At 40.8% G+C, this 21,301-nt stretch overlaps 1 protein-coding gene across 1 annotated transcript in view; it reads right to left on the bottom strand.

Annotated features, from left to right (window-relative positions):
* Window positions 1–21,301, bottom strand: part of COLQ (collagen like tail subunit of asymmetric acetylcholinesterase) — a 41,228-nt gene that overhangs the window by 11,729 nt on the left and 8,198 nt on the right. Inside the window, exons 2-10 of the mRNA XM_061996835.1 lie at window positions 15,762–15,874; window positions 11,277–11,321; window positions 10,567–10,593; window positions 8,971–9,042; window positions 6,640–6,702; window positions 5,594–5,620; window positions 4,893–4,937; window positions 4,078–4,113; window positions 3,083–3,163 (exon numbers count right to left, since the gene is read on the bottom strand). Of these exons, the coding sequence (XP_061852819.1) occupies window positions 3,083–3,163; window positions 4,078–4,113; window positions 4,893–4,937; window positions 5,594–5,620; window positions 6,640–6,702; window positions 8,971–9,042; window positions 10,567–10,593; window positions 11,277–11,321; window positions 15,762–15,874 (509 nt within the window). The remainder of the gene's footprint in view (window positions 1–3,082; window positions 3,164–4,077; window positions 4,114–4,892; window positions 4,938–5,593; window positions 5,621–6,639; window positions 6,703–8,970; window positions 9,043–10,566; window positions 10,594–11,276; window positions 11,322–15,761; window positions 15,875–21,301) is intronic.

The raw sequence follows: 21,301 nt of genomic DNA, 5'->3' as shown, positions 1-21,301 counted from the left end.
GAAACCCAAAAACTTGCCCCTTGGGGTCAAGTCACAGGTTACAAAGCTTCAGGTGTTATATCTCAGTTGCACAGCAGTGAGGCTGTGACTTGTGACTCCAGACTCCAGGCCACCTTTTAGGAAGGGCCTGCCCCAGAGGCAGGGGAGAGCTGAAGATGTGAGATAATCAAGATGCATCTCAAAATGGAAGTGGAAGTGACACCTTCCTAATTTAGCTGCTTTTATCTAGGGATGTCAGCTGGATCAGGAGACAGGAAATGGCCCCATGTTAATGAAAACTATCCTCTCAGCTGAACAAACAACTAGACAACTACAGCACTTAAAGGCAGCAGCAAGAGCCACAGAGCCTTAAAAAGCCACACTCAAGTGTTTTTTCAATGGATTAGAAAAGAAGAAAGGAAATAGTTAGGTCACCAATTAGGTGAGGGAAATCATTTTCCTGCAGAAGATTGATACTGAAATTGCTTTAGGGTACAAGAAAGCTGTTTGAGTACTGAGCTTTGGGACAAGAAATCCTAATTTAGGGCCGGACTATAGGTCTTTTAGTCACGCTGGTTGTTTCCTGAAATTATGACATGCCTTATGTCACCATTTTTTGATTAAAATACTGTGTAATGTGACAAAATGTCCAAGGTCAAGTAAGAAGCACACTGTGTTCAAGCTGATTTGTAAGCGCTGTGTCTGCTGCTGCCTTATGCTGAGGAAAGATATTTTGTGCATAGTACTTTGGCAGGACAGATGAGTACATTCTGCAAAAAAACCCAGACATTAACTTTTAAAACCTGACAAATCAAGGACAATAAATGTTTCTCATGAGTCATCTAGCAGACTTACATTGCACATACCTTCCTTAAATGGTGACCTGTTATTCCCTCCCTAATACTTAACTTTTAATTTTTCTCCACATTGCCTGTTTTTTCACTTCAGGTATTAGCTGATGGCATCAGAGCAATGGTGAAGCAGACGTGTCTCTGCTTGCTGTGCTGGGCATAACTTGACTGCAAGTAAAATACTTTCAGCTAAGCCCATTAACTGCCACATCTCCAGGCTCCTGTATCTGAGCAGATGGACATCAACACCTATGTCGGTGTAGCAAGAAAAAGTTCCTCTCCCTGTTAGTCAGGAAAAAGAAACAGGCTCTGCACATGGCAATTCAGTGACAGGAACTGGTCTCCTTTGTACCCCAATATCAGTGCTTAAACCAAATACAAAAGGAAAGGAGCACCCAGTCACCCATTTGGTGACTTGTACAAGTAACTATACCAACATTGCTACCTCCTCCTTGGAAACTGCTGTAGTGGAGGAGTCAGTATTACATATATACGCAATTCCAGATCTTTGCAATTTATCTGAAAGTCTGAAAAAAAAGTTCTGCCAGCCTAATTGTTTGGAGCTCTAACTAAGGACCATTTGTCAACCATCACATTCCTGGATAGCTTCCATACAAGATAACTATCCGTTAAGGTCACTATGTGTCTCCCTGACCTTTCTCAGAGCAGAAGAATCTGTCCCTGGCGTGCAGTACTATGGTGAGAACAGCCACTGAAATATCTCATCTAACAAATCAATCTTGGTTGAGTGTTAACAGAGGAAATGGGAGAAACAGAGAGAGTGTTTTAGTGCTTTGGTTCTTTACATTGTGTATCAGGCATCTCCAAGGCCTTGTGGCTCTGCAAGCTGATCTGTGTTGACCAACACTTGGGCCTGGGCAAAGCTTGACTCAACTAAATTAGATGGTGTGGACAGAAAGCATTGTCCAAGAAGGCTTGGCAGCAATCCGGAACAGACACTGAATGCACACTTATTGCACATGCTAGAAACCAGGAGTGTATCACAGTGTAATACAGGACTGAGGTTTGGATGTAGAGATGAGTGATTTTCATTGCCACAGATGACACACCAGTTGAATTCATTACAGCATATCATCCTCAGTTTACAGGCAGCTACTGCCAGTGCACACAAACAGTGGTTTTGCTAGCAAGAGTGTAGCCCATTGCAGTGGTGAACCAGAGAGAAAGCTCATGGCCAGGCAATGGGACTTCCTTTGCAAGATGCTGCTGCTGCCTCTCTACCTGAGAGTGAGAGACAGCTAGTTTTTGCAGCATCCACAGCAATCCTTCTCTCATTCTGAGACCCAGTAAGGCAGTATTTTCCTATGAACCTTTCTTTGCTCATCCCAAGAACCTGGAGAGAGCCGAAATGTGTTGAATTTTGGCTATATTCCATTTGCCATTGCAATATGCCTGCAAATAGAGCAGCCCTACTCCCTCCCATCTTCAGGAGCTGGGATCTACAAAGTGTAGGGCACCACAGCGTTACATCTCATGCTGAGACCTGGACCTCACGCTAACTCTCTAGTCATCAAGTGGGGCTGATGGTGGACCACAGCTCTGCACCAACTTCTAAATGCAAATGAATATTTATGGATTCTAAAATTGCACTGAAACAGAACTATGAAACATGAATGAAAGGCAAGACAACTCAGCCCAAAAGCCAATGTCAAAGAGCCAGGTAAAGTCTGCAGGATTGGTAGTACTTTAAAGTGGAAATAAGGGAAATAAAAAGTAGCTGAAAGTGAATAAAGCCTTAGATGCCACAATTAATAATTAAGGAAAAAAAATTATCAATAATCTTCCTCTTATGGTTTTGGTTTGTTTTCTTTTCTTCCACCATGGAACAGCATTAAATTATACTTGAGTAATCTTCTAACGTGAAGACTACTACAAAACTGTTTGTCTTTAAGAAATATACATAATAAAGAACAGTATTCAGGCCTTGCTTACGATTCAAAGGAGCGTTTTAAGATCTGCTCAAGTTGTATTCAACAAGTTTGCTATCAAGCCAGGGAAAATACAATTTTCCCCATGCTGCATGGCAAAGGAGCTGAATGCTACAGATAAGGCTCCAGCCCTCAAGCTCAGGCTTTAACTCCTACACAGCTTGTGTGTGGGTTGTGTCAAGGCTTCTGCCTCCTCCCCATACAATAAAGCACATGCTACCATGACAGCACAGACTGCACGGCCACATGCCATGACCACACACACACCACGAGTCACAGGAAGAGAAAACACCATGGTCATACTTGTTTGCCTCGTTTTCCAGGTCTTCCTATGGGTCCTCTGTGTCCTGGAACTCCAGATTGTCCCTTTGGGCCCATCTCTCCCTTGGTAGGCACAGAGGGAAGGAAGCAGGATGTCAGTATGTGGTTATATCTGCCTTACATGAGACAGCAGAATGGGTAGTGCTTTCATTTACACGATGCCTCTAGAAAATTCTGGCACTGTTTCTTTCTCAGAAATCCAGAGTTCTAATAAAATATTTTAAAAAAAGCATAAAGTGAAAAATATCTCTTACAATTTACCCACATTTCTCTGAAAATTTCTTTCCTAAAGAGAAGGTCAAATGGAGACATGAGAAATGTGTTCAGAGACTTGGAGAAGCCAAGGCTAGCAAACTCTTTGACCTCTTGGCAATATTTGGCTTTGGTGTTAAGAAGCATGTATAATAATATCACTCAGGGTGAATTCACTTGTTTTCTAGCCTCTTTAGAACTAATCATTATTTCTTTATCCTAATTTCAGAAAAAAGATGTGGTCATGTCATAAAATAATCTTCCTTTAGGCTTTCCATCCATAGGTCAATATCTGAATTTTGACTGCTTTTCAAGTACAGAATAATGATATAAAAACCGGTCAGCAGGGTTACCACTGCTATTTATAATATTGTCATTTCTATTCAGAGTATCAAGAAAGAAATATTTATTTGCTTCAAGTGAATAAAACCCAAATAATTAGCGCAGTTAGGAATCTATGAACAAGAGTCTGAATATGTTGAACAGGAGGAAGATTATGACAAACCAATGCTCTGGAGAAAAAAAGAGTTACAATAACAAACAGATAATTTTCAGAGTTTTCTCCTGAGATAAAAAGCCTAAAGAATTTGATTAAGTCCAAGAAGTGTTGGCCATTGAGTCAAGCAAGACTTTCCATGTCGTATACTTTCCCGGATGCCCCTGAAGCCACTCATTGACCCTATTCAGCAACTAACACAACTCCTCAACACATCACATCCACTTACTTTTTGGCCCAGCATTCCAGGGAGGCCTGTTTCTCCCTGCAAAGTTAAAAGGAGAAAAATCATCAAAAAATACGGAGTGACCTTTGACAAAGCAGCACCTGCCTTGGAAGGAAAGAAAAAGCAAGTGCCACCTACTGATACCAGTGAAACACCTACACATCTCCCCAGTCATTCAGTACTGTGAGTGATATGCAGGTGGAGAATTATAAGCAAAATTGTACTGTAAGGCCTCTTGTATAGTAACACTACTCCTCTGTCTAATCCTCTCGTGCCTAATTTCTCTCCTCTGCCAAAAACATCCCAATTGTTCTTTTGTCTCCAGGCAACCCTGCCACCTGGACAACTCCCAAAGTCTACATTTGGGAATGGCATTTCTCCATTTACATCAAAAACAGATTATTTTTCCTTTCTTACTTGAAAGAACTCCCAAGCCATGGATTTCACTCCTCCCACCCCACCTCACCTCACAGCATTATCATATCACCAGCTAAAAGCATTTTGGCAAGTTGTTGCGGTTCTGGACTGCACAGACCAGGAGAGGATGAAGATGAGGATGAGTCAGAGGGGGATTTCCAATGAAATTCCCCTCTGACTCATCAATGCCACTATGTGCTGAGGCCAGGAGGCACAGGGGCAGCTGCCCCACTACCCTCCCATCAGGTAGGACCACTGCCTTCCCTCACCACTCTTGTGCTCCCAGGAAGATGCCTCCTGGCTCTCTCTATCAATACGGCTCCTGTGTTTTTTTGCTGTCAGAAGTTACATTAGTCCTCACACGCAAGTCAAAGCTCACAGCTACTTGAAAAGAAAATTACCTGATCTCCTTTGACTCCTTTTTCACCCCTGTCACCTCTAGATCCCTGGAAAGAGATAACAGGGTGACAACAGATTAATTACTACCATTTCATGGGGAAGTAAAAAATATTTCTCCTGCAGGAGACGTTATTAGGAGTCATGCAGAATACAGCAGTATCTTCAGAGTGACGTGTATGGTAGATACCCTAAAATGTTTCCCTATTACTTTCATTGATATTATAGCAGAATTAAGAGCAAGGCTTGTAGGAAAAGTGTCTCATTCTCCAAGATAATTACTTTAACTATGTGCTTTCCTGGACATAACACTTCCAAACATAACTTTTTTCCTCAAGTGTCGTTACCCAGGTTCAGGTCCCACTATAAGGTCTTACAGTAAGAACTGTCTTTGTGCTGAAGTGTAGACAGCCCAAATAAACCAGATCAACAACTAAGCATTATGATACTTATTCTAAAAGTAGGAAAACTATATGGAAGTGCACTGTAACTTCTTCAAAAAAATATGGGGTGTGAAACTCACTTCTTCAGTATCTCAGCCCAAGCCACAAGACTGTGCTCCCTCTCAATGTGTGCTTTCATTTCTCAGTGGGACATTTAGACTTCAGGCCAACAAAATTCAATCTCATTTCTATACCTACTTTTTTTTTTTTAACCTAACTGTTTCCAATTGTTAAATAATATATCATTCTATTGTCACACTGACCTTTTCTCCTCTAGTTCCAGGAAAACCCTAAAGGGAATGATAGATATTTTAATGCTTCTCGCTTTCAAGATCACCCAAGAATCCGGACTTTCAAACTTCAAAGTGAAGAAAAAGAATGAAGCACAAATAATTAATTGCATCAACTTCTAAATGCAAATGAATACTTATGGCTTCTAAAATTGCACTGAAACAGAATTATGAAATGTGAATGAAAGGCAAGACAATTCAGCCCAAAAGCCTATGTGAAAAAGCCAGGTAAAGCCAGCAGGATTGGTAGTGCTTTAAAATGGAAATAAGGGAAATAAAAAGTAGCTGAAAGTGAATAAAGCCTTAGATGCCACAATTAATAATTTAAAAATAATTTTAGCAATAACCTTCCTCTTCTGGTTTTGGGGTTTGCTTTTTTCTTCCCCCGTGGAACAGCATTAAATTATACTTGAGTAATCTTCTAGTGTGAAGACTACTATGAAATTTGTTTCTCTTTAAGAAATACACATAATAAAGAAAAATATTCAGGTCTTCTCTCCAGTTCTTTATTTGAATAAACTGATCACATGGGGTTTTTTTTTTCAAGTACTTTCAAATGTTATGGCTTAAATTTGGAAAGACAGAAGCTGTACTATAGACAATGATGTGCAGAAACTAAACCAACCAGACCGAATTGTGCTTGCTATCCAAATGACAACACAGATTCATAGTTTTGGTAGAGGACCAAAATTTCCACAGTCTTATGAAGTAGGTGGAAAACACTGCAAACAGGAATTAATGCTGCAGGTACACTTAAGAACTCAAATTCTCTACTGAGTTTTGCTTTTACAATACATTTTTGTATTACAACAATTCATACCAAAGCATTTTTATGAAAAGCCAAAAACACAGCCAAGCCCAACCAGACAACATAACCTTGCTTGAAGGAGAGCATATATTTTAGCTGTATTAGAAAAGATATATCTTAATAAATGCTTTCCCACAAATTCTCAAGGGAAGCAGCTGTCAGCAGAGCATTAGAAACCAATGTCTGAAAGCGCAGCATTTGGTTAACAAACCTTGGAGCCCATTGGTCCTCTTGTACCTGGCAATCCCATCACACCCAACTCTCCCTTTTCACCCTAAAGGGGTCAATAAAGAGAGTTATTGGTTGTGGCTCTCTGATGAGGTCATATTTGAATGTCTGACAGTTTAGTGGTTCAGGTTTTATGTCAAATAGTTGAGACAAGCCTGACCTTGGGGTTGCTGTGCACTGCAGTTGTGTTCTGCGTGAGTCCTCATATGTTTTCTTATTCTTCTATTTGCACTTCCTTGGGTGGGTAACTTGTGCTTCAGTATTGTCAGATGCTATTAAAGGATGTGCAAGCAAATTAGCAGCTGCAGTGCACCTTTTTTTCTGCATGAAGGTGCATTGTCTCTGCCTAACATCACTTTCACTGAGTTGCAGAAAAGAAAGGTATGTTGCTGCAAGCCTTTGGGGCTTGGGGAGGCAGACAGACTACTTTTATTGCAGTTCTGAGACATCACATGCTTTGCCGAGGTCTGGAGCCAGTAAATCATGAAAAGGCTTTACAACAACTTCTCTGGCTGCTGTCAGCTAATTATACCTAGCGTGAAATACGGAGTAGTCCCCACAGACATGCAGCAGTGCTACCAGCAGACTACAGTTGGCTCTCATTCTCCTTTGGCTTTCACTGTCCTAGAAGTGGAGAGGATTTCCGCATTGGCTGCTGCCACCGGCAGAAGTTAAGAAAGGACTTGAAGAAACAAAGTAGGAGAAATAAGGATAGGACCAAGGCTGTGTCAAAGAAAGAGAAGGCAAGTAAGGAGACCCATCCGAAAAAAACAGAAGGCACAGAGATGGGAATGAGGAAACCTTCCAAATAGCAGCTTACTGGAGATTTACAGCAGGAGAAGGATGTAGTAGATGACTATAGTGATTACGTGTATCAGGAGTTTGAGAAGATCAGAGATGAAAAGAAGAGAAAGGAAAGAGAGACAATCAACAGAAGTGAGCCCTGAGATATGCTGGTCTTTGTTCATCTGGAGCCTTCGTTGACAGGCAGGAAACCAAAATTTATAAAGACCAGAAGAAATGAAAGTGTGAACCCATTCAGAGAACAGTGGAGACGATACAGCAGAGCTGGAATCAAACAGCAAGTAGGACTTGCAGTCTAAGTAAAGGAAAAAGCATTACTACTGAATGTAAGGGATGCAACTAGGAGTGTGATGAAGCAGCATACTAATACACAAAGAGGAGATAACATCAAAATTTGCAAGACTTCATAAATGAAACTACAGTTTATAAAAAGAAGGCCAAATGAATGAGTTTTCTTATTGCTCTGCTCTCAGTACTAAGATTGTGAGAGAAGGTAATTGGACCTTCTTTCTGCCCTCAATACTCCCACTGCCTCCACTGTGGGAAATCATAGGACACGTTTGGGGGCAACACTGTGTTTCACATTTCAAAGTCAACATTGGCTCCTTTTAAGTACCTACTCTTGTTGATTGCCTACATCCCCACACGCTGTAACGTGATGTTCTTCATCTAATATGGCTGCGAAGAGCTTGAGGGTGTGCTTCCCTTCTTGAATTCAGAAGTCACCTACTATTATTCTTGCAGTGGCAAGAACTATTGCCTCATGTTCTCTGAGATGAGGGCACCAACCTTCATGGAGCAAATGAAGAGTCAAAGATGAACTGGAAAATGCAGCTTTAAATGAAACATTTTGTGCAGTTGTTTTGCCTGATGCATACTGGATTGAAGAAAAACAAGTTACCTCAAAATTCCCAGTGGAAAGTCCATTTACTGTGACTCCTGTGAAGAGCTGTATACATTTTGTATAAGATAATACTCAGCAAAGGACCGTCCTGCAGCTTCTTAATAAATGCAGATGAAACCTTGTCATTTGTTCTGCTGTTAGTTATTAAAAAAAAATCACAGGATAGAATGTCTGTTTGTATGAGAATGAACTTCAAAGGTGTGATCGGCAGTCTTCATGGGTTGTAATCTCTTTCCCCTGGTATCAACCTGGTATTCTCCTTCATAAAGAAGGGCCATAAAGATGATGATCAGTTTTGAAACACCAATTTGTGTGATTTTGAGACAGTAGTGGTTATCGATGAGTCTTCATTAGACTAATTTTCTATTTCCTTTTGATGTATTTTAATCAACTTAAGAAATGCTACAGGGGCTAGGCTGAAGGTGGAGTAGTGTAACCCTAGACCAGGCAGGTCTTTACAGAGCGGTGTAAGTAAGCACAGAGTGTCTTTGCACTGATGGAGCTTCCCAGCTTCCAGCAGATAGTGGTTTGGAGACTTCCCCAAAACAAATGTTCTGTTCAAACTGTGATGCTGAACAGATTATTCCATGTGAATTTTAGCCTTACCTTCGGTCCCACAGGTCCAGGCCATCCTACTGGTCCTGGCATCCCAGGGACACCCGGGGTACCTGGTCTACCCTTGAACAGAAAACATTGATTACAATGATTCATTTAACACCATTACTATGCACAGGCTTCCACTGCACACAGGAGATATAAACAAACAATGGTTTTTTTCAGAAAAACACCTGCAAATGCTCCCTTACCTTGTTTTTAATACAAAATATACTAATTATATTCATAATAGAATTTATGCTGATGCTACTGAAGGAAGAGTGGCCTCACAGAAATATACTAATATATATAATATACTAATTCAAATAAGTAAATCAGGTACAGAGTAAACTATACACGTAGTCAAAATAATAATCCTAAAAAACTCAGTGTCATTAAATTAAACCTTCTTTTCACTTAATATTATGTAAATCAAAAAAGTCTTGCATGCAACTGCATCAGGATGAATCCAATTTACATTAAGAACAGAATCAATATAATAGGAATATAAAAATATTCCTATTTTTATTTATTATTATTCTTATTCTGCACACTTTCATATCACTAACTGTAAGTGCTCTGTTAGCTATAATGTGACTAGCAATAGCTGCTTGCATACAGTGATTTATCTATTTTAATTACTGCCTGTAAATCACTCTTTGAGTATCTCCTAAAACACTGCAGATTAGTACTGTTCCACTGCTTTACATCACTTGACAATATAATCTTTGAAATGTCATCATGACATTTGGGGCTAAGAGTGAAAACCAGTTCTTGTCAGAAGCATAAATACAGATGTACTGTGTTTAAGGGTTGCACTCGTGTAGGCTGGTGTGTGACTGAGATATTACTGTTTTGAACACTTGAGTTTATGTTTACTGTAGGGGATTTACAATTTAGGTTAAAGAAAAAGTCTTTTTTTGTGTATGTGTTTTGGATTTATTTGAATGATTGATTGATAGCTGGTGTTAAAATCCTTTGTTTATTATTAGAAAGGTGTTAAAATCCTTGGTATATTATTAGAAGGGTAGGTCTTTTCCTGGTTAGTGACTACCCCTTGTATATATCTAATTTCATCCTTCATTTCAGTCCTCTATTACAGTTAATTACATTAAAAGGAGGTCCCTAGCAACTGTGACAATGCATTCTGTTTCATCACACGTAGGGGCACATGTTTTTGGCAATATATCATGGGTTATATGCCACCAAGCACAAGACTGTGATCAGCATATTGCATTGATGCCAAAACTCTGTAATCATAAACGGTCATTCCTCCTTCAGGGGTATTTGGCTGAGCCTTGTTTAGATTTTGAGGGAGTAACAAGCTTGATGTTGCTTTGTTTCAATTGTCTGACCAGAGCCACGTGCTGTTACTGAGAGAACCTGCAAAATTCAAACCAAGTGGGACAGCTCTTCAAACCAGAGCCCAATTCTTCAACCCTGCACCCAGAGCTCCGTACCATCCACTCTGAGTACAGAGGAATCAGCACAAACAGGTTAAACTTCAAAATTAGCTCATCATTATTTGACCACTATCTGCATCCCTCTCTGACAGCTGCTGTTTGTCAAGTATTAGATGAGTTTCTGAGACAGCACCTTTGTTCATACCTTTCTTCCTGGTCTGCCAATCTCCCCCTGCCAGAGAAAGGAACATGTTAGTCTCAGAAGCACTGTGTGAAGCACAGCAGCTCATTAGTCAATGCATTTATACTTTAAAAAACTAAAATATAAAACATTGGGAATATCTTTTTGTTCAAGACTTTCCATCCAAAGGTAAAATGACAATAATTATTTTAACAGAGCCTCTGTGCCCTCAGTCCTGAATCTACAGTCATCCCCTTGCTTAGCAAAGCATGAAATTACATGCCCAGCTTCAGATATAAGGCTCTTTAGGCATCATCATGGAGCAAATGCTTTGCAGAGCTGAAGTTATAACTTATCGTACAGGCCAGTTTTAATATCTGAGTTGACCCACACAATTAACAGAGCTCTGCCTCTCATGTCAACCCAGAGGGACAGGGCATTCAAAGACGTTTGTATACCTGAGCTGCTCTCTTAATGCATACCCTAGACAGAGGTAGCTGTCGTGAGAAGCCATAAAAAATATTTTGAGACTGAAAATAAACACTGAAAGATGAAGCTTTAAATTACAGCCTCAAACCAAGTCACAGCTTTACATTTATGTTGAAGTAAATCCTCATATCTGTAAGGTCCAACATTGACTAGGCAGGCAAGCCAAAATGTGAACACCCTCCCAATCTCATATCTGGCCATTCTTTGCCTCTCAAAAACATACCAAGCACCACAACAACACTTACTTTCTCCCCTTTTGGTCCCATTATACCAGGAATTCCTTGTGGACCCTAGGGAGAAAAGTGAATGCTATTATTAAACTGCATTAGTAAGGAGGCACTGGTGGTTGTCATCCCTCCACACTTGACCCTGTAGGTGTCTCCTATGAACAGTGTGAACACACAAGGTTGGTGTGTTGGCTGTGGTATTTAAAGGTGGCCTCTAAACACCAGGTTTGTGCTGCTGCTGAGTGTCTGGCTGGAAAGTTGGATTGACATGAGAAATGCAGGGGCATCTTCTAGATGAAGAAATTCAGCAAGAAAAATGGCCTGGGGCAAAGGAAAGATGAGATGTTAACGGGGTCCTGAAGAATTAGTGACAATGAGTACACAGAGATGGCATGTCAGATGGCAAAGGAGGTCAGCCAAAGGGGTGATAAGAGAAGTGACATAAAACATGTGGGACAAGCTCCACAGTGTGATATGGACGTGGAGGATTGCCACCCCTTCTGAATCCTGAAGATAACTCTCTCAATTCTCCTTTCAGCAGACTTAATCCAGGAAAACCTTGTACCCCGTCATAATAATAATAATAAAAAAATCAGAAACCAAGTTTTGTTTCTAGAATGCTTCAGTACACAGAACACTTTTTATTTCTGAGTGACTAAGGGGAAAAAAACGCATGAGCCTGAATCAGAGGAGGATTAGATTCACCATGCAAATCATTCACTCCATGTTTGGATCCTGCCTGTCTTATGTCATCTGAAACGTGATGTTAACTGTACATGAATATGAACAAACTGTACCCTTAAATGCAGATTACTCCAACTCTTTTCATCAGTAATTTCAGGTTTGCAATATTGTAATTCAGAATGCACTCTATTAGAGTCAGAGCCAAATTTGATCCTACCTCTTTCATTTTACCTCAGGTTACCCATGGGAGGACTTATACGCTGAGTTATATCATTACAAATCTAATTCTCCTTCTTATGAGGCAGTGTTAAAATTCAGCTCCGAGTCGATAGTATGAGCTTTTGCAATTCCTTTGAAAGCCATGTGAGACACAGCAGAAATGAATTCAAAAGTATTTCTTAGGTATTTTTTTTATAATGGTACCATTTCTTGTCAGGTCAACATTGCCATAAAAATATTGCCCAGACGACTTGTGGCTCTAACATTGTCCCATTAAAAGACACAGTCCCATAATTCACAATTAAATAATTCTGAAGTTATGTTATACCTACCCTGCTGTCTGCTGTTGTGATAAAATCTGCCAGTCTACTCTATTTTAAAATGTTCTTGGAGGGATCATAGACCATTTGGTTGCAAGATTAATACTATTTATAGCAATGGACATATTGTAGTACAATAGAATTAATATTACTGTTGTTCCAATTTAGGCAGAGAGAGTATTAAGAGAAGACTGAATAACAACTGATTTTTTCACATGTATTGCAACCCAGTACCATGGCCAACTTCACTGTATAATGCAGAGAAAACTTTTCTCTATACAGGACAAAACAAACATTTCCCATCACTTCTCTCTGCACTTCACTATTCACATGGTAAGTGAATCTGCCTCATCCTGCATCTCAGCAAAGACAAAATGGCAGAACAATAAAGTCAAAGTTCGTAAAACAAGACTTTGTGGCTTTCATGTTTACAAATGCCTTCTGAAGTACTAATTTCTATATAATTAAAGCTAAACTTTTTGCCACATAACTGAATCTTTACTGTGATGTACTGCCCATAGATTTGAAATAGTGTTTGGGTGCTTGTTAACTTCTCTGGCTGCCAAAGCCTCAGTCAAGACTTTGCTACAGCAAAAGTCCTGTGCCATGTCTGCTATTAGCTGTACTGTAATAAAACTGGCACCCAGAGACCTCAAGGAAAGTCACTGTACCAAAGCACCAGGCTCAGCACATGGGTTAAGACTGACTGTGCCCCAAGTGAAAGTGCAAATATCTCTCCACAGAACCTTTTGCTTTTCTTTAGAATGAACAGACTGGAATGGAAAGGCAGACAGGTGATCTCCACACTACAGAGACGTTCACTAAAGCCTTCCTCAAGAAGTAGACCATTTCCTCAGAAGATTTCTGAATGTACAGGAGGTCAAAAAGACTGGCACAAAGCTACCCATCAAACCTGAGGCAGAGATGTTGCAACTAGGAGACCCTACACCTCTTGAATGTCATACCCCTGCCCTCCTGAAGCCCCTCCTTGTCTCTGATGTTTACTGTGGGTGTTTTCCTTCTCCACTAACATTCAAGTTCATTGCACTTCTTGTGCATCCACTTCAGGGTCTCTTTCCCTCACATAAAGGACAAGAGAGTCTAAAAGAAAGAAAAAAATATAACCCTCTGAAAGGAGTGGCACCTTCAGGATTTTTGATGGGTGCTATCCACTGAAAACTCCACAAAAATGAAGAGTGTGCAATGCAGGCATGAGAACATAGGGTAAAAAGCCTGCATGATTTATGTATAGTCACGTCAAAATTAAGCCAGCACTTGGTATACTTATTAAGTGGTAAAAAACATTTGCAGGTGTTTTACAGCTTTGTAAGGACCTTGGAGCAAGTGAGATAAAGTTATGATTTAATTGCAAATGTATCACTCACCTGGGGGCCAGGAGGCCCTGCAGGGCAATGTGGTTTGGGCAGAGAGGAAGCCTGTATTATCCAGAGCTCCTGACACAACTCTTCCATATCCTGGGCAAACAGCTTCTACATAACATAAAACAAAAGAGTGAACACGCAGCCATATGTAGCCTGACAGGGAAATACATAAAAAGCTTGCTACCAAATATTACAGCTTCAAGAGAGTTGATTTGCTTCCTTAGGAAGAAGCCTAGGGTTTGTCACAAGGCTATCTTCATGGATGCTCAAACATTAGCACTTCAGCATAGTGTCCTGCCCCATACTTCCTCCTCCTCCTCCCCCAGAGGCACATCGCTGCCACATACTCCTGTGAGCCAGCCTGGGACCCCGGCCTATTCTTAGCCCTGACCCTGCTCTCTCTGTCCCGATTTACAAGTAGCAGCTCCTCTCCAAAAATAGTGCCTTTGCTTTAATAATAGAGATTACACTCAGCAAGGGTGTAGCCAGCATGATCTTCTCTCCAGAAGATACTAACCCATGGGCATTCATTCACTGCAGAACAGAATCAATGCTTTTAATGATCAATGAATGTCTAATTTTTTACTTCAAAATTAGGCTTGCACGAGTAAACTGGCTTCTTCATGTCCTGTGACAAAAGTGATCTCCCCTGGAAACAGACAAACAGAGCCAGAAACAGTGGCTTAATATAACTGATCTTCATCTTCCAAGTGAAAAGTTATTTTCCAGAAAAGCTCTAACTACAGACTCCAAACCACAAGCTGCTTGTAGTGAATTCATGTGGCTCCTACCCTCCTAGTATCTACTTAGTTTGATTTTGTGTTTTTATGGGAGAGATAGTGTGATAGGGTGATTTTGTGCTCCAGTTACTCTCTGGGCTGCCTGGGGGAATTCCAGGAACCTCACTGAAGGAATACACCACATCCCAAAGGAGATCTTGTCCCCGGGTCTCCTTTCTATGGGAATCAAGGCACAGGGAAAGGAGGGAATGGGGAAGGGGGAGGCAACTAGATTTTGGTTTGGGGCAAGTAACATCCTGAGCTCAACCTTATTTTCTCTAAAGACAATGTAGGATTTTATACTGTATTTTTTCTTGTGTTATTTATTGCCAGCCATCTTACTAATCATTATTTACATAACTCTGGCAATAATTGCAGTGATTGTATACGGTAAATGAATAGTAGAATTAAGAAATAGGAACTACTGAATAGGTAGTAAAATTCTTAACATTGGGGTGGAAAACATACTGGAGTTAACAGATCCTGTCAATGAGAGTAACTGGGCAAACTGCTCTATCATATGCCCATTGTATCCTGTATGTTGCATATGTTAATGTGTATGAACACATACCATATAGATTAAGTATGTGCATAGTTAAGTGAATGAAAACTCCATATCAGAAATTCAAACACATCTTTCCTTCTGAAAAATAAGATGGTGAGAACAGAGTCCATAGGAAGATTTGGGGATTTTCATTTCACCTACAGGGTAAGGCAAATGTGATGCAGAACAGGACACATATGTAATGTACACCCTGAAATCCTTGTGCAGGACAGAAAATACTCCTTACTGTCCTTACTTGGCTTATAGCATTGCCATTTGCTTTTGCTCAGGATTGCCTTACTCTAAGAAAGTCCCCAAAACAGAGTAAGGAGAACATTTTAAGCTAAATGAACTAACTGCCTGAGCAAATGCAGCCTTGTTTCATTCCTAGATCTATTTGAGAGTCACTTCAAGCCCCAGTCTGGGATGTTGAATGTTTGTCCTAACAGTGTCACATCAATATAAACAAGCTTGCCGAGGAACACCATGAAGCAGCGCTTGAGAAGGTGCTTCAATCTTTGTCACACACAAAAAGTCAAGTAAAAAGAAAAGAAAGGCTCCCGGGCAACACTTACAGTGCTCCAGCTGTGCCTGAAGAGCGGTGGTGGAAACATCGGCGGTGGAGGAGGACCAAGGAGGCGGCATGCTCTGTGGCTGACCTGTTTCTTCTGTTCCAAACAAGGGAGATCTGTTCAATATAAACACTCATCTGTTGTCTTGAACACCACAAATATTTCTTACAGAACAAGAGGAGTGCCCACTCCACAGGATTTTCCTACATCCCGTGTGCAGTGTAATCCTAGCAGTGATTTAAGAAAATTACTGTTTCCTTAAGTCTATAAGTTCCTTCTTGTGCTGAAAGCTATGCAGAGTTTTAAGCTCTTAGTGTGTCTTAATGGCGATGACACAGGCTGATTTTGGAAAATTTCAGATAGGCAGCATTAGAAAATAGATTCAAATATTTCTTTCTTCCTCTCCCCTTTTTTCCAAAAGTGCATCAGAAATAGCATCTTCTGATTTCTGTTACAGCCTGAGTGCTACTCCATGCTGTTGACCACCAACCTTCTCTGTGGACCAAATTGCTACAAGCACTTGTGTGGTAACACAATGGGAAGCTGTTCCACAGCACATTTGCTAATATTTCCCCTGTGACTGAAATCAGATTGCCTTATTTCTGAAGAATAAATACTCCACAATCCAGGTTTAGCTAACAGCTTTGTCACCAACTGACTGGTAAGGCAGGACCTCTTTTGGACAATGTATTTAACCTTTTCTAAGAAGTGAACTTCCATCAACAATATAAGAAGCTGTGACCAAAGATTCACAGAGAAAGGATGCGCAGATGATGCACTTATAATGTAGGATTTTTTTTAACCTATTTACTCTTTGGGAAATGCATCTCTAATAGGGGTGGGAGCCTTCTCAAGGTTTTGCCAAGGACAGCAAATATTTATTTATATCTGTTGATTCCTTTCTGTGAGTAATGGCAGATGGAATGGATGTCTGTGAACTGAAGAGTGGCAGGGAGCCAAATACAGTAGGAAGAAAAGCCTATGGTGAAGTATCTGGTATTAACAGAAAAATCTCTAAATTGAGTTTCTAGGAAGACAAACCCAACAACATTCCTAGATTTGTGTGCAAATCAATCTCAGGCTTGATATTAGTCACATCTCAAGGTAAAGCAAGCTTTCCAAGGGACAGAGGTACTTCTAGATTTTCAAATGTCTCAGGAAACGCACTGCATCAGTTCCATCACCCCACATTAATGGGGGCAGCATTTTCACTGTCCTGATGCACAGAAAAGAGCTGTCCAGAGGAATGTGATTCAGCAGCATTCAAGGGTAGGTTACATTATCTAGATTTTTTCTTTTCTATCAAAATGATTTTTCTATTGCAAATGATTCTTTCAAGAGATGATTCAATTGAAGTCTGAAAGGATCCATAATGAAGGATTTTCAAGTTTGCCAAGCAAGTTTGAAATTCAGCCAAAAATTTCCTTTTAAGACAAAGGCAGAAGATTTACGATAAAAAAATAGAGATATATTGTTTCATTTAAAAGTTTAAATATATACTGAAAATGCCAATGCCCTTTGAAAAACAGCAAAGGCTCAATTTTGCCTGTCTCCAGTTCTCACAAGCAATAAAATGCACAGTTATGTAGAATTCAATTCTGTATGGCTCATCCTGAATTCAGTCACTCTTACACAGCTGTACCTAACGTCTTCAATTTTTACCACAAATACTTTGGCGGTTGTCTTAATTTTAGGATGCTATGTGAACACACTGCATTGGAATTAAATTGCATATTATTAAAGCTATGGACACCTTATAGTTTAATATGGGATGAAGCTGGAACACAAAAAGTTCCACTTAAATATAAGAAAAAACTATTTCACTTAAGAAAAAACTATTTCACTGTGAGGGTGATGGAGCAGTGGAACAGGCTGCCCAGAGGGGTTGTGGAGGCTCCTTCCTTGGAGGTCTTCAGGACCCTCCTGTACATGTTCCTATGCGACCTGATCTAGGTGAACCTGCTTCTGCAGGAGGGGTTGGACTAGATGATCTCTGGAGGTCCCTTCCAACCCTACCATTCTATGATTCTATGATAATAGGGTATAAAATGTGATTATCGTTTTATTTTAGGCCACATTTCAATGCCATCACTTTCTCTTAGTATTACCTTATTCCATGATCTAGATAAATGTCAATAGGATTATTATCATTCAAGAAAAAAAGAATATTAAATCTGGCCTAATGTGGCTTAGTCACTGGTGCAGGTAGTTGTTAATATTCCAGAGGCACCATCATGAATCATGGCTGTGTTCTGGAAGGTGTATTTGTAAAGCAAATATTTAGGAAAAGGCTGGTCCTGGATGTAAGGACCTTCCACACTCAGGTATGACAGGTGATAGGACAGCAGAGGGAGCAAAAAAAAAATGAGTGAGTCCCAGAGCGACTACAGGTATGACTGCTATAATTTGACCTGAGAAGCACTGCCTTTCATTGATAAGGATTTTGTAACTGCAATATGTCCAAGATGTACAACCGTTAAAATATTGTCTTGGTTGATATCACAAAAGGGTTGTCTTGGCAGGACTACTGGCTCCCTGCAAATGCAATGTATATTTTTAGGCTCCAGGTTAGCTTTGTTTGCTAAACACAGCTTCAGAATACTCCAGTCCCCATCAGCGGAAAAAATCTCAGACCAAGAATAGAACTGTCATATTTCTCTGAAATTTGAAGACCCTGCCTATATAGAGCATGTGTTTACATATCTAGTATGGAAACTGCTGTTTTGACAGCTTCAATATCTAAGAATATAGTCAATATGAGAAGAAAGACAAAATAAAAAACTCCTCCAGGAGTGGCAGTTATTTTTCAGAGAACACACAAATCATAATAGTCAGTTTTAACACAGAAAGTATTCAGGATTTGCAAACTCAAATTGGTTTTTTGGTCCAGACTATATGTTAATTCAGTTCAAGAAAGTGACTATATAAATGCATGGGCAAGAGTTGCTTCAGAAAGTAACCTATCTTAGATAAACTACTGCTACGTTTAATTTTGTTCTTGCAGACTCCTACCTTCTGACTGTAGCTGAAATTTGGGAACACTATCTGAAACAGTCCAGCACAGAGACAGAGAGAAGCCTTCCCCCAGGCTGAGTCCCCTGGAGAGGGGTTCATATGAGGTCTCTGATTGATACTAGAGCCCTTCAGCCCTATGAATCCCCACAGCTGCAATGGAGGAACCAGAGAAGTGCTGTCCTACTCTTGAGTAATATTTATAGAATTTAATGGAAGTGACTTTTTATTCTAACATCACTGTCTTTAGGCCAACTATCAGGAGGAAAGGACAAGAAAGGAAGAAGACACTTAACGTGTTTCCCTTCCTATTTGTGACCACATTAACCCGGCAAGCCCTGACAGGAAGCCAAGCTGTTATCCAAAGTCTTGTCACCCAGACAGCAGTGCTGGTGGCCTGCCCAGCTTGTGATGGGCAGGACTCTGCTAGACAGAGTCCTGTGATGTGATGCCCCATCACAGGTGTTTTTCCCACTTGGACAGTGCTCAGGATTAATAATAAACGAGCTGGGCAGTTTAGTCAGATCACGAATTGTAGGCTTGTCCCTCTGAAACGGAAACTTTCATCTGCTTTGTTGTCATTCATTCAAGAGCAGAGCACCACAGGCTGCAGCCACCCGGTACCATTCTGTACATCTACTGTAAGGTGACTAAGGCACTTTCTCTTTTTAAGTCAGGAAAGTTTAAGAGCTCGTCAAAGATGCCTTTTGAGAGCCATATAGGTAAAAATCCTTTATTCACAGTGCAGAAGTAGGTATTAAGTTCTCTTTTAAAACTGCAAAGATGTGCTTCAGCATAAACATTGTGTACATCTTCAAAATGCATTTTATGAAGCTTTGTGACCCAAAATGTGCCTTAAGGACACACAAGTAGAGCCAGGAATACAGCTTGTGTCTGAAGCTGGGTCAGATGGTCAGGCAGGTGAATGGCCTGCATCTCTCAATACACTTTTGAACTTAAATCTCAGAGCTGATGGCCTAAATATATCTTTTCCTACCAATCACCTAATGTAAATATGCCAAAGACATATTTGAAGCCCTGCAGCTTAGGCAATGGTATCTGCATGGATGTGGCAGTGACCCATGAAGCTCCTATGTGAGTTATGAGATAAGACACAGGGCTGAAGTTCTCTCCCTCTTCTGGTTTCTTCTTTCTTAAAATGGGGATTCAGAGTCTTCAAGAAACAGAGTAAAGCTGGTGAAGGATTCATTCCCCATATTTTCAGCAGAAATTAAAAAATCCAGTTGAAACTTTGTCAGCCAAGAAAAACTCACAAAAAATTCAAAATATTCTAGTTTTAATCCCCAAAGTGGCTACAGGCTGTGGCAGCAGTAACATGTACTTTACCACCTGGCACATGCTCAGAAGCTGTCATAATAAACAAATAAATAAAGATGTTGAAAATCAGTCCATGTTCAAAAAGCCTGTGCCAATAGCAGAAACCCAGGGACACTGCCTGGACTCTGGATCTTGGTATTGACCCAGATGAAGGACCAAGGGCACTGTCATAGTTTGACATGAAGCTGTTTCTGGTAAGAGGGAAAGGGCTGTAAAGATGGCTCCTGTAATAAATTGCTTGAAACTCTCCCCAGCTCTGAGCCAGACCCACTGCTAGGACTGAGCCAATTAGATGCTCCATGATCACTTTTTAAGAAGAAGCTGGAAGAGGAGGCATCTTCCTGTTTCTTCCTTCCATCCCTTCTTCTCTTCCAGCTAGTGGTGGTGCAAGGAGTTGGAAGAGAGAGAGAAGCAACCATGGGGACTCCAAGGTCAGTGAGGAAAGAGAGGAGGAGGTGTGCTGGAGCAGAGACTCCCCTGCATTCTACGGAGAGGACTGGTGAAGCTGAGATTTGTTTGCATCTTGTGAAAGACTCCGCATCAGGGGCAGTGACTATGGCCAGAGGAGGCTGTGTCCCGTGTGAGGGACCCCATATTCACAGAAGCTGTAACTGTGGGGAAGAACCCACACCAAAGAAGTTCATTAAAACTATGCCCAGAAGAGGCCGTGTCCCATGGGATAGACCCTGTATCTGCAGAAGCTGTAACTGTGGGGAAGAACCCACACCAGAGATAGTCACTAAGGACTGTGTCCCACGTGAGGGACCCTGTATCGGCAGAAGCTGTAGCTGCTGGGAAAAACTCACACCACAGAAGTTAAGGACTGTGTCCTGGGGGAGAGATCCTGTATCGGAGCAAGGGAAGAATGCCAGGAGTCGTCCTCATCTGAGAAGACAGAAGCGGCAGAGCCCATCTGTGAGAGACTGACCACATCCTCCATTCCCTGCCTCCCTGAGCTGTTGTGGGGGGAGGAGGTAGAGATATCGGGAGCAGCGAGCTGGGCCCGGGAAGAAAGGAGGGATGGGGGAGGGAGATCTTAAAGTGCTAGTTGTAATTTTCTCATCATCCTACTCCCTTTTTACTTTCATTCCGTTCTGTTTCTTGTAGAATAAACTTTCCTACTTTCCTCTCTAAGTCGAGTACTGGAGTCTGTTTTGCCCAGAACTGTAATTGGCAGCGAGCCCTCCCTGCCC

The sequence above is a fragment of the Colius striatus genome, chromosome 5 (assembly GCF_028858725.1).
Source record: "Colius striatus isolate bColStr4 chromosome 5, bColStr4.1.hap1, whole genome shotgun sequence".
Taxonomy (NCBI): Eukaryota; Metazoa; Chordata; class Aves; order Coliiformes; family Coliidae; genus Colius; species Colius striatus.
This window is presented reverse-complemented; position numbering and strand designations above follow the sequence as displayed.